The following is a 13,347-nucleotide window of genomic DNA, read 5'->3' on the forward strand; positions in this document are numbered from 1 at the left end:
TCTGACTTGAAAATCTTCCATTTGCAAACCCTCGGATTCCTTACCAGTAAATCCTTTGAAACACATGGTGATCTACCCACTCATGAACTAAAAAAAACAGATACTGCCTTCGTGAATAACCATTCACTCTTATGAAACCAGACTCTTTCAGTGCAATTCTTCCTAATGTGTTTTTCAGAAACCCAAACACTAGTAAAAAAGTTCCGATTGAACAGATTGTATTAGTTATTTTATGTATACAAAAAAAGAATGATACTGTACAGTAGTTTATACAGTACAGTAGTAGTAATTGCGACAATCTGGATTAAAGTAACTAAAAGTGGAGATAAAGATTGAAACAGATGTGACCTTAAGTACACATCATTATTGCAGGACTAAATCGTACAGAAGAGTGAAATCAACTTTAATTGGAAATATTCATTTTTGAAAGAGAAATCTGTCCATATTCTTTGATAAATTTCTCACCCCTCCTGGAGCTACAGTACACTTAATACAAAAAGCTCTAGTCTTGCTTAGTACAATGCTGACCATTCATCTATCTCAGAAAGAAAGCTGCTTAATTATGGTAAGGGTCACAATGTGCTGTCCAAGAAGAAGATTTAGGTATAAGGCAGAATTACTGCCTTGATGGGACACTAGTCCACCACCTGATCCACACGTGGACAACTTAAACACCCCCAATTAATTTATACAGCATGTCTATGAGTGACAAAATGAAACTGGAACATTCAGAAACACTAGGCGAACCTCACAAGGATGGTGCCTCAGAATCAAACTTAGAACTTCATTGAGTTCTTTACGGCAGCAGTGATAACTGCCACACCACCTTGGAGCCCAGAATATAAGTTTACTTAATGGCCCTTAAAGGCAAAAGAACAATAAAGTGACAAAACCCAATTTTTGTATGAGTAAACATATGGCTGACTGCAGCTATATTTTATTGCAACGAAAACATACCATCCTAATAAAAAATGTTAAATAATCATTGCATATACTATATATGAATACATAAAAATTCATAAATAAAGGGAAAACATAATAAAAGCTAGGAAGAAACAGATAAGTAATGAGAATAAGCACATATCTTGAGTTCTGCTTTTCAACAAGTCTCATTTGGAAAACTAACAATGTTCTATTTCTTCTTTTTTTTCCTACTGCAGAGGATACATAAACAAAAATGTTACAATACAAATAAAATGGCAGACTGTATGGACAGGTTTTCCCCATACCATATAACTAGATTGTATTGTAATGGCATTCCGAGTTAGATTACAGGTTATTTTTCCAGTTACTCTCTTCAACACTTCTTTCCAATTTCAGTTGTCCTGGAAAGTCTGTACAAAATAATGCATGTAAAAATGTTATCAGTCTTAATGATAAACCATATATAAAAATGGATTCATTTTAAAATAAAAACTCATATCATCACAGCTGAGAAACAGCCATTCTGAGTTAACAACACTATGACTTCAATCTTAAGCCATGTCATTCCACAAATGTTTTTTTTTTTACTTTTACCTTTAATTAACTTAAAAAAATCATTGTAACTACCTTACAGTATGCATACTGTACATGGCCCTGGGAATTCCATGGAGACTTAATAACGAATGACAAATTCAACAGGTCAGAAATGAAATGTATAGAAAGCATTACTTTTGATACGGGACTAAAATAATGTCATACTACCATGATCAATTACTTCTTAATTTACAATGAAGAGGAAGTTATTACATTTGCTCTACAATCTGTTAAGGGTCTTATATCCTTCATTTGTTTTACTTGTGTAGTGACATGTTGAATTAATCATTAACCACTACAAAAGTACCTAAATGAATGAAAACTAAACCATTGTTTTGTTCAAGCTTCAAAATGCTTTGAGATTTTCCTTACCACTGAGAAAATGAGAAAATGTAACTGCGGGGGAAGTTCTCACTTAAACGTACAAAAAAATGAAAACCATGTCCTGAAGTTAGTTCCACATCCAGTCACTGCATGTCCCATGATCTGTGAAGTGTGCCAACTTCAGGCCATGACTGAACTAACTGCTCAGGCTTTCAGCAGCTTCTTGAAATAAAATGTGTTCCTGCATTACTTTTTTTTGTCTTTTTTTGCCTTAATCCAGATTTTTTTCATCTTAATACTGATCGGGTTATAAAGTGTGGCAAAGGAAAAGTGGGGTTGACTTGAAGCGCATGCCTTCCATCAATTCTCAATCCTCCTGAAGCCTGGGGATATGTGCAGTTTCGTCCCACTGACCATTACCCTCACCACAGCTAAGACTACAAGTATTTCATGCACCATGTGTGATTCATGCCCTGTTCTTATCAAAAGGTGTTCAATGCTTGATGCACGTTTACAGAAACACTAAGTTATTTGGTTTTCCTAACATTTTTCAATACAAACAGTATTCATTTTCACTTTAATTTTAACAAACCAAATGCAACTAATGCAACATGCAACAAGGAAGAAGGCAGAAGTCACTGATGGGGTTTTGTCTGTGACTGACTTACCGTGGCTCCATTGCAGTACTGTTGAAAAGGACTCATGCCTGTGCTCCCGGCTGGCTGCTGACTGCTGGAATTTATTGCCAGAAGCTGGAATCTGTAAGGCTGAGGAGGCCCTGTGGACTCCGTGAGAGAAGGTTGTGGAGTATAAACAGCCATGCTGTCATTGGCGAAGGGGAGACCTGAGTTCTCATAGCAGCCCAGAGGGTACTCAACGGGCCAGTAAGAAGACTGGGGGACTCCAGGTCCAGAACTCTGCTCCAGTGTGTAAGGGTTATGCAAATTTGTGCAGGAACTGAAGCTTGGTAAATAGGATAAAGATGGGTCTGAAGCCATAAACATCCCAGGTGGCTGATGGGTTGGAAAGCCTTCTTGTGAAACAGCTGAGCAAGAGCTGGAGCTGGAAACCATGACTGGGGCAACAGGCGGGTAAATGGCCACACAAGGATTGGATGGTTTTTGCAACGCAGGCTGAATGCATCTGCCCAAAACATTAGCTGCAATGAAATCTGCAAAATAAAAAAATAGGCACAACTAAACAACAGAATAGCAGCAACAGTAAAAGTCAGTAGAGGCCCATTCAACGCATTCAGCCTGTTTGGTAGTTAGTAACTAATTGATCCACGGACCCCATCTGGCAATTTCTTCAAGGACACCAGAGAATGTTCTTTGAAATGCCAGGATATCTTCTGCCATAGCCCCATAAGATTATGTTAGAGATTAGATTAACAGAGGGCATATTTTGTTTACTCAAAGTGGAATTTAGCCAGGACCCTGAGGTTAACACCCCTACTATATGAAAATAAATTACTAGAATCTTCTATTCATTTAAAGAAAGAATATCTGTTCCTGTGATAACTGAAGGGTAATCCTAACCATAAGCAATTATTTCCTAACCGTATTCAGTACAATGTATTAATATAACACCATAATGTAAAAAATAAATCGCAGCAGCTTCCAAAACACAGGATGTCTAATTTACAACAGGTCTACGATGTGAATTCTCACATAAAAAAAAAAAAATTGACCAAAGAAGCAGAGATATTTAAAAACGTTTTGACATTATAAAATATGCAGAAAGAAGATGCTACATACTATCTATCAGGTCTTCATCAATCTGCTTTTCAGTGGCTAGGGCAGGCTCTGAAGTCTGATTCTTCTTCTTTATATATTTCCTGAAAGAAGAAAATTGGAAATGTAATAAGTTAAGAAAACTAAATTAATTCCATTTATTGTATTGTTCACCAGAAAATGTCAGGATGGAACAGATACCAGTAAGTTTCTAAAAACTACCTCAATCATTCTATGCAATTTAAAATTTTAAAGGATGACCTGTACTTGGAAATAGTGCAGTTTCAAGCAATTCAGAATGATCATGGTTAGGTAAAAAATTGTTAATCAGTCATACAAGAACAAGTATACAATAACGGGTATACTGGTAATACATTCCCTTATATAAATGTAATATTATAGTCCATGAATTGTTGAAACAAAAGAAAAAGTACCTTTTTGTGGGCAATTTCACTGGTTTATACCATTGCCTCATTATCTTTTCTTCCAGGGCTTTAATAACCTGAAACATGAAAAAGAAAAGTGAAATGTCTTTTTCCATTTGTTATCTAAATGCCACTGATCCCAGTCCATTGCAAGGGTTTAGTTTCTTTCTCACACATGTATCTTCAATTCTTTAGGTATTCATGTTTTCAAACTCCAGGAAAACCTTGAGCTGAGCATATAGCCCTGACACGTTCTTCCCTTTATAAAGATTCACCATGGTAAATCAAAACGTAATAAAGCAAATTGAAAAATAAAACATGAATAAATATAGAACTAGGAACAAGTAATAGGTTTAGTCCATGCTGAAAAGAGAAGAAAGAAAAGAAGTTTCCTTTATTCTCTTTTCAGCATGGAATAAACCTATTACTTGTTCCTTTGCAGCCTACGCATGCTGACGCAGCTCCCCACCTAAATATAGACATAGATCATTTACAAATTATAAGGATCTATGGAACTCAAATGTATGGTAAAATCATGGCAAAACAACAGTCAAGCATTTAACGGCTGTGACAATGAAAGGAGTCAGACAAGTATCCATTTTGATTGTTATACTGTATGCTTGCCAGGCTGTTTAACCATGGAAACCTGTGTGTATTATGGTGCATTTTCAATAAGCTAAATATGTGCAATTCTGTTGTACACACAATAATCACATTCACAGTCTATTAAATAAATACTCTGATTAAATGTTTCCATGAAATGATCCAGTCTGTCTAACACCTTAGTTAACTGCATAATTACATCACGAACTACAATGCAGGTCAATGATCAAAGGGTTACCACCTAGAGAAATAACTCGCTACCTTTGACAAAGTTTCTTCTGGCACCCGGCACTGAAGGTACTTAATGTACTTGACAGTCATTTCAAGGACAGAAGCCGTGTCAACCCGCTTCTTTGTCAAAAATGGCAGCAGGTCACGCAGATGGTTACAGCACTTTTTAATCTGTAACCTTTCCAAAGGGAGAACAAAGGCATTAATAGTTTTAGTCCCACAGTGATATCACTGAATAAAAAAAACACTGGCTATAATACATTAGAAAATAAAACCTGCAACACTAGCTAATAATAGTATATTAAATATGTCCAAATATTTCAACTTGTACATTACAGACAGTCTTCAGTGGACAAAAAGGTAAATCAATAGTTTGATTTCAAAGGCCTTTTTTAGAATTTAGAGTTACCTATTGTATGTATACATCGATATAAATGTTTTGCATCATTTACAGATATTGAAAATGTAGCCTTGTCCAATCAAGATTTTATCTTTTTAATGCCATTCAAAGTCATATCCATTATAAAAATTGATTGACAGCATATTAAAAATTAAGATTTTTCTTTCGATTTCTTTGGCTCACATGAACAGGGGAGGACAATTCTCTAGGGTCCATTAGGTTGCCTGTGCCTAGCAACACTTGTATCATGTCCTGCTACATTAGGCCTTTACCTTCTTTTCTGTTCCTTCCTGGAATGAAGAAAAGCCTCATTTGTACAACTGGTCTTCTGAGATGATGAACTTGACAGAGACTGAGCTTCACCGGTATCAGGCTGGTCAGGGGGCTCTAAGCTTAACGCATCACTGGAAAGAAAAAACAAAGACTGAAACACCATTAACAGGTATTATGCTATTATTAAGGAACTGGCAGTCCTTACAAGGTTTCTTTTGTATAATTCAAATTTTGAGGCATTTATTTTTGCCTCCCCCAAAAATCTAAGTGGACACTATTTATTGCAAGACTGACCCAATACCAAAGGAGCTGCCAAAATTTAAACCTTGTCCATAATTTGAAAATCTTTAAATCAAATAATTAAAACAGTATTATAGTAGGATAAGGTTTTTCCATATATGCCCTGGGAAGGGTTCTCACTATAAGAGCAGTGGATGCTTGGTTCTCTGTGCCAATTAAACCTTAAGCTATAGTCTTAAAATCTTATACAGGTAGCACAACTGTGAGGTACTGTATGAATTGGAAATGCAGATGAACTAATGTAAAATCCAAAAGTAACTCTTCATGTTAAATTCCTTTCAGAGCAGCCAGTAGTCACAAAGCAATGAGAATCATCTGAAATATTCTCTGAGGCACAACTCTGTGTGCTTCTAGGTGCTCTTTTAAAAAATAAAAGTGTGCAAGACTCAGCTGCTTGCAAGAAAGGATCATTTGAAAATAATTACATTTTAATTTCCTAAATACTGTATTAGGTCCACTTTTTCTTGTATTTTTATTAAAACCACATAATGAAAACACCGCACAATGTTAGTTCTTACTTCAGAAAAAGGTGCTATGACTCCTCGTCAACTATCAGAGTATTAGAGGTTTACTGTATGCAAGTAATTTAGGATTCTTCATAAAAGTCTAGCCCTTGATTGCACCTCTTTACTTCACTAATGTGCATCATCTTGCCTTAAACGCATACAGCAGATTGTAAATTTTCAGGTGGAGAATAATTAGTGCACATGATACAGTTAAAACAGTAAAGGGATAGGCCTTTTGGATTGGTCTTGTAAACAATTTCGGTTTTCAATATCTTTTCCGTCACGCACTAAATATGCTTTAAGTGTATTTCTCTCTTGAACGCTATAAATAGCTATTATAGCACTACTCTGATACTGTGCACTACAGACGATCACAATGACCTTCTGGTTAACTCTTTCTTCTGAAACACAATCACTGCTCAAGTTGATGTATTGTATTTTTATTTTTTCTGAGGTTTCCCCATAATGTTTTGTGCATGGCGTCTTTTGTTTCACTATGTTAATTTATTCAATCATATTCAAGAAGCATTTCACACCTTAGTAGACAATATTCTTAGTGTTAGTCTATTACATTACATTTTGTGTAGCTTTCCTTTTTAATGTTCAATTAATACAATGCTATTTCTCATGCTACAGTATTTTAAAGTCAAGAGTCAAGCTAGTCAAAACACGACTGTAATCCAACACTGCTGAATTCGGCAGATAATGTTTTCTGTTTTGCCAAATTCCAGAAAGGAAAGAGTTAAAAAAGCCTGGTTTCTGACTAAATTAGTGACTACTTGGCTAAGTTCTCAGGTCAGTCAATTACACATTCTGTGCAGGCCAGGTATGCCAGGCTTTAAACAGAATCAGATTGTTCCCCTAGACAAAGCCATTAATCATAAATGAATTGCCTGTCCCTACAGCAAGCAGAGCCAAAACTTCAATTTTCTTATAGTGCTTTAAAAATGAGTGTGTCCAAGCAATAACCAGTGGCTCAATCAATATGCATCGAAAAATGGTTCGTAAGTTCCAACTGTTAAGTACAGTAACTCTAGCAAACAAAGGCAAAAAAAATGCAATACTGGAAAAAACTGAAACTGTGTCATAAGAAAACTGAATGCAGCTATCCTATCCCAGACATATGGAAGTTTCTTTACAAACATGGTTGGGATTTACAAAAGAGTATCATGTACCTGTACAGTACATAAGTATTATAAAAAAAACTTAGTATGTCTGGTGGTAGACCCACACACAGTAAGCACAGCATTAAGTCACCTCTCCCATCAAATACCATAAATGATTGTTTCTTTAGCAGACAACAAAAATGATGAATTACAAAAATTAAAAACAAGCCTTTTTTGGATGGAGGGCCCTAAGTCCCACTGAGAGTTGGCAGGTTCCTGTTGTTTCTGTACAGCCCACACATCTGAACCTGGGTTTGGATTGGAGTTACTGTCTTTCTTGTCTGTTGGAGAGAGAACATGTTTTTGATCACACAACTTTGCTGAGGCAACCCCTCTATAATTCTGAACATTCAGTTATTATGTGCGACATTAAGAATTAAGAAGCCATAATACTTCAAGAAAGCCTTTAATGTTTCCATGAAATGAGTCCATGAAAACCATGCACTGTACATACTGTATATACAGTACACTGTATCTCAGCAAATATGTGAAATCCCTTATTAAATATTGAGGGATACTATCATGGAGTTGTGATCTTACTGTAACATACACTTATACAAAGAATCTGCATATACAAAGAATATTTGGCTTATTGAGTCTGTTATACAGTATACTTCTACCAATTAAGGTGAAAATGGTAGTAAAATGAGTAAACGTTCTGTAAGAACACAAATTTCCACACCGTGATGTGAATTATGAATAAAAACATAAAGGTTACAAATGAAAGAAGGCTATTTGACTATCTTGTACATTTAGTAATTAGTAGTTAATTGCTCCAAGTATCTCAGCAGTTTCTTGAAGGAAAGTATATTGGACTCAACAACATGGTTGGGAAGCTTGTTCCATACTGCTGCTACCCTTGGGTTAAAGAAGTGCCCCCTGTTCTCGCTTTTAAATGCTCTTCTCCATAGTTTTCACTTGTTCCCTCTGCTATGTGTTTCACAGTAAAGGTTCTTCCAAGATTCTAGTGTTTGGAAGCAGCACCAATTTTTAAAAGTTAAGTGTAATAACAACTGCAAGTCATTCAGAAGTCATTTTGCTTCTTGTTTCAAAACCATTGTGCTCAGGGAACAACACTGCAGGATGGTTACATTAATACTTACTTCTCTGACACATGAAGTCACATCCTTTAAGAACCATCTCTATATTATGCAGCGTCAATGGCTTGGTGAAGATAAAGTCTGCAACACTGCCTATGAGGTCCTTTTCTGGAAAAGAGCTCAGTTATACAGTAGCTTGTCATCTTATCAACGAGGTTCAGAAAAAACATTACTCAATGCATACCTACCAAAGTGTATCTCTGGAATAATTACAATACAGATTACTTTCTCTGACCTCTTACTTTGGTTGTTCCTATTGGAAACAAGAAACAAGAAGCACTTTGATTCCTTCCTATTTTAATCACACTGTATTCTTTTTCTCACTTTTTATAATTAACACTGTATTAAAATAATGAGATTATAAAAGTACTTATTTAAAAAGTTTGCAAAGCTTCAGATTTTGACACCAATCCAAATGTGTCAGAAAAAAAAAAACATTTCTAGGGAAGTGGTGGACTATTAGTGTTTATTTTGGGCATTTATACACCACAGTTCATCACATGGAACCTCCTTAATTTAGACCCAAAACCGATGTATTCTCAAATGCTTTACTGTATTTCTTCATTTATTTCCATCCCAATCTTGTTAACTGAAAACTGTTGAAAAATGTGACCCATCTGAACCTTCTCTATAGCATATGGTACCTCAAGGCATGACAGCATTGGTTTATACATCTGGTGATGCTTCAGATTAATAATTAAAAGATATCAGATTCATGCTGTCAGCGACAGCGTGAAAATAATATGAACCAACAAGGAAGTGAAAAAAATAGGCTGCATAATCAAAGCGAGACATACATGTATATTAGTTTTTATGTCAAATGTGAAGTACAGCTGGCTGATGTTTCTTTTAAATGTTTTAACGGGTGAATTTATAGCACATGCACTTGTTAGTTTCCCTGTGAGTAACATATGGCTCCAATCTACTTCCCTCACACATATTCATTTTCTTATTTTGTACAGGATCTTTTTTTTACCTAATAACCTGGAGACTTTTCAGATCCGACAGAGGCTGTGTCAAGCTCAGGTGCACGAACATGAAGTGGAAGCTGTAAATATCTAGGAGTGCTGTGGCAGTCTGCAGCGGGCTCTTCATGATAGTAGCACTGCCAAACCTCAGAAGGGTGTCCTGAAGAAGAGCAGTAGTCACGTCAACCGCATCTTCATCACCAATCAGCAAGGCGCTGAAATCTTTCTGGAAGAGATTTCATATATAAATTTCATATCTTAAAGATCTCAAAACAGGACATTCATCCAATGTTTGGCCAATAGGGTGTACATATGGTGCTAATGATCATATAAACCCCTGCTGTCCAGTACAAATATCAAGTCACACAGAATTTGAAGGGTAATTCATTTGGTCATTAATTTGGACATCAGAAAGGCAGTCACACATGGGATAAAAAGTATTCAAATAAGGCAGGTGTTTGAGGCTGCTGAATTATTCAGCATTTCAGAGCATACATCCAACTTGGATCATCGTAAAATTTATCACATTAAATTGTTTTGTTTTTTGCCCCCTGTCAAACCACTTTCTGCCTCCCTCTGGATTAGAATTTTCCAAAATCAAATGTCCCAGTATGGTGACCTGGCACTTTGTTCTGTAAGAAGTGCTGTCCTTCAGATGAGATGCTGAACTAAAGTCCCAATTATCTGGCCATTAAAAGGTCCTATGGCATTGTTTTTAAGAGTAGGGATGATATCCCAAGTACCTTATTGGGTAAGCCTAATCCTACAGCTGTTAATTTTTGTGAATCAGATCACCACCAGTTAAGATGAGGTAGAGAACCCTCTACTTCACTGGGGAATAAAGGATATTCTTTTGGATAAGATTTTGGGATCCATTGGAATGGGAAAAAAAACCCCAATATAAAAAACACTAAACAAATAGTTTAAAGGGTTGAGTAACATAGCCCATCCTCTATTCCGGCTGCATAGAAAGTTTGACAGGTCCCCAGTTTTCAAACTGCACTTTTTTTTAAATACAGGGATTCTCTCAACAAGTACTGTCGTGGGTAGTGATTACTTCACAACAAAGATTAAATCCGACATGGCTGTTACTGGTGGTGAAACATTACAGAAGTTCGCACCAAAGTGCCGTTGCCGGTTAACAGTCTAGGACGGCTAAGGAAACGGCAACTCTTAAGATAAAAAATATCGGATGGGTTGCATGACGAGCATTAAGCACAGTACTGTGAGAGGAGAGGTTAACCAAATGCCCTTCACACCATCCACCAAATCAATCGGTCTCGCAGACCCACAAAATGACAACACGCCATACATCAGTGTAGCTGAATGGGGGAAATACAATAACTATTACAAGTGCTTGGTTTAAAACACTGTGCGTCCATTTCCATGCTTTCTACAGTATACCTCAGCAATTTATATTTGCATTTTCAGATAAACTTTAACACATTCCAGTAACTTCTGCATGTTAAGCTCATACGAATATATATATACACACATTCCAGTAAGGTATTTGTCGCCCTCCCGATAAAACAACGCTGTAATGCTGAAGCTACTGTTAATTTGACGTAAAGTGCTGCAAACAATACTGTAATACAATTGTTACAGGTTTACTTAGCTTAGACATAACCAACTCAAAATTATTTATTTGGTGTTTAACCGGAATGAAGTTATAATAACACACTATTTACCGTTTATTTTCAAGCTAAACTTGACAACACTATAAAGTTGAATTGCAAGGATTTAGCGGTTTTGCCCTCAAAACACTAGAAAGAATAACGTTTTCCTCAGCATCTGTGATTACAGACCACAGCAACTCTGTTGAAATTTACATAACAGAAAGCAAATCTTTCACCGCATATCAAATGCACGGCACCCTATAAAAAAAGAAAAACAGCCTTAAAAGTGCTTAATTAAATCGGATGGAAGGAAAACACGTGAAAAGTCAGCAACTCCTCCTGGCCTTACTTTGTTAGAAGGATCGTGTTCTAACTCGCGTGCCGAAGACATTTTGCCGCGTGGAAATGCAGATGCAAGTGTAGAAAAGAATCTTTGCACGACAGAGAAATTTTTATTAATCAGTTTTTGTGTCAATTCCGAATGACATAATTGGAAAACGCCTTGTGCAACACAATTCTCAGCTGGAAACTGTCGTGTCATAATTGTTTTCTGCAGCGACATAATTAGTAGTTTGAGACTGATTTTTGTAGACATAAAAGAAGCATGCTCTAAAATATATTATAAACCTGTAAAGTTGCAGTCACACCATACACAGAACTGTTGGTTTATTAACCTGGAAGGTCAAAGACTTAATTATGTATTGTTTAATTTCAAGAATGACTTTTTACTTCAACAGCTCACTATTTTCTGTATAAATGTATTATTCTAAATGAAAGCAACCAATATAAGTATTTTATTTGTTCCATTACTTCTTATTTTAACTATCAAGTGTAAGTGTACTAACTATATTTAATTGCCTTGGCTTGGATCAAAAAACGTGACAACCCTGAATTTTCAGGAGAGGCAATTTATTCAAATGTTGCTGTGAAATTAACTAAAAACCCTTTAATACTGTGAGAAGGCATTCTGCACCTGTTTGGACAGTTATATCTTATTCAGCTTACGGGACTGTAATTTGGGATGTTTGTTTTGGGATCTTTTGTTTGTGTTGGAATTGTGGAGTTCTATAGTTTAAAAAAATGGGGAGCTCTTGAGGTTGGTTAGAGAGAGGAAACATGGTAGGAGGGATGGAGAGTGAATGAAGCCTGTTATACCCTCTATTTGGATGTTGTTGTATTTATGTTGCTATTGATATAAATCCAACAAAATGCAAATCTAGATTGAGAAGAAATAAAATGTGTTACTCAAACCCAATATATCATGGGATTCAGTCATCACGGTATTTTCAGATATGAAGTTTCAAAAGCTGAACCTAGAACTATCTATAACCTTGTCCTAGATGCCCCATCGGAGCAAATTGCACAAATGCTCAAGTCTGGAAAGTAAGGTACTGTAGCTACTCTATCAGTTTCACTTTCCCACTTGCAAGTAAGCTGTTGTTAAAAAGGCATCATGTGTACACGTGTTGACCTGTTGGAACATCAAAATGAGCGCACAAGAACAGCATGGGAGGTCCCAGGACTTCAGTGTTAAGTTGATTATGTAGTCAGGCTAGTCAAGAGACTAGTCAATCCAGCCCTGACCATCACACTAGTGCATACTGTAGGTCTGTTGAATACACAATTAGCATATCAGTGTGTACATTTGCACCACATTTGCTAGTGTCTATAAAGATAGTGTACACGAAATCTTTATTCATTGATGAAGAGGATTTTTCTCTACTACTGGAGAATCAGAATGAGATGTTGCTCCGGTCTGCATATGACACAAAGGCATTGTTATCTTGACATGCAGGGCATATTGTTCACTTGAAGTGTTTTTGTTTCCTGATTTTCACCAGGCTAAACATTCAACTGGATAACTCACCTCATCACCTGTCCCCAATCAACTCGATCACTAATGAGGTGATATTACAGTCAAGACATACTCCAAGGTTTTGTCACATCAATATGAAGCAAAAATATTTCATATCCAAAGCATATATACTTTATTTTTCTTAAAACATACACAAATAAAACGTTTTGTTTCAATTCATATATACATATTTAAGTCAATAAGTTAATTTGTGAATTATCCACCATCTAGTGTATGCTTCACAGAGGGGGGAGGCTGTTTGAGTTTTCAACACAGACATCCACTTACAGCTAATACTACTGCTTGTGGACTTGGTTGTCATCACTGAA

At 36.2% G+C, this 13,347-nt stretch overlaps 1 protein-coding gene across 2 annotated transcripts; it reads right to left on the reverse strand.

Moving 5' to 3' along the window:
* Positions 1-988: 988 nt before the first annotated feature.
* Positions 989-11,585, reverse strand: LOC107076751 (spermatogenesis- and oogenesis-specific basic helix-loop-helix-containing protein 2). 2 transcript variants are annotated; one of them, XM_015341848.2, is made up of 11 exons: positions 11,513-11,585; positions 9,556-9,773; positions 8,768-8,832; positions 8,583-8,687; positions 7,649-7,760; positions 5,507-5,638; positions 4,865-5,012; positions 4,010-4,077; positions 3,600-3,679; positions 2,511-3,013; positions 989-1,334 (listed from the first exon to the last, which is right to left on the reverse strand). In XM_015341848.2, exons 1-11 carry the CDS (start codon positions 11,552-11,554, stop codon positions 1,317-1,319), a joined length of 1,491 nt encoding a protein of 496 aa, XP_015197334.2. In that variant the 5' UTR covers positions 11,555-11,585; the 3' UTR covers positions 989-1,316. The 2 variants fall into 2 exon arrangements, with proteins under 2 accessions (XP_015197334.2, XP_015197336.2); XM_015341850.2 differs by lacking the exon at positions 11,513-11,585 and adding an exon at positions 11,236-11,418 and having other exon boundaries at positions 990-1,334.
* Between the last annotated feature and the right edge of the window lie 1,762 nt (positions 11,586-13,347).

The sequence above is a fragment of the Lepisosteus oculatus genome, chromosome 5, assembly GCF_040954835.1.
Source record: "Lepisosteus oculatus isolate fLepOcu1 chromosome 5, fLepOcu1.hap2, whole genome shotgun sequence".
NCBI lineage: Eukaryota > Metazoa > Chordata > Actinopteri > Semionotiformes > Lepisosteidae > Lepisosteus > Lepisosteus oculatus.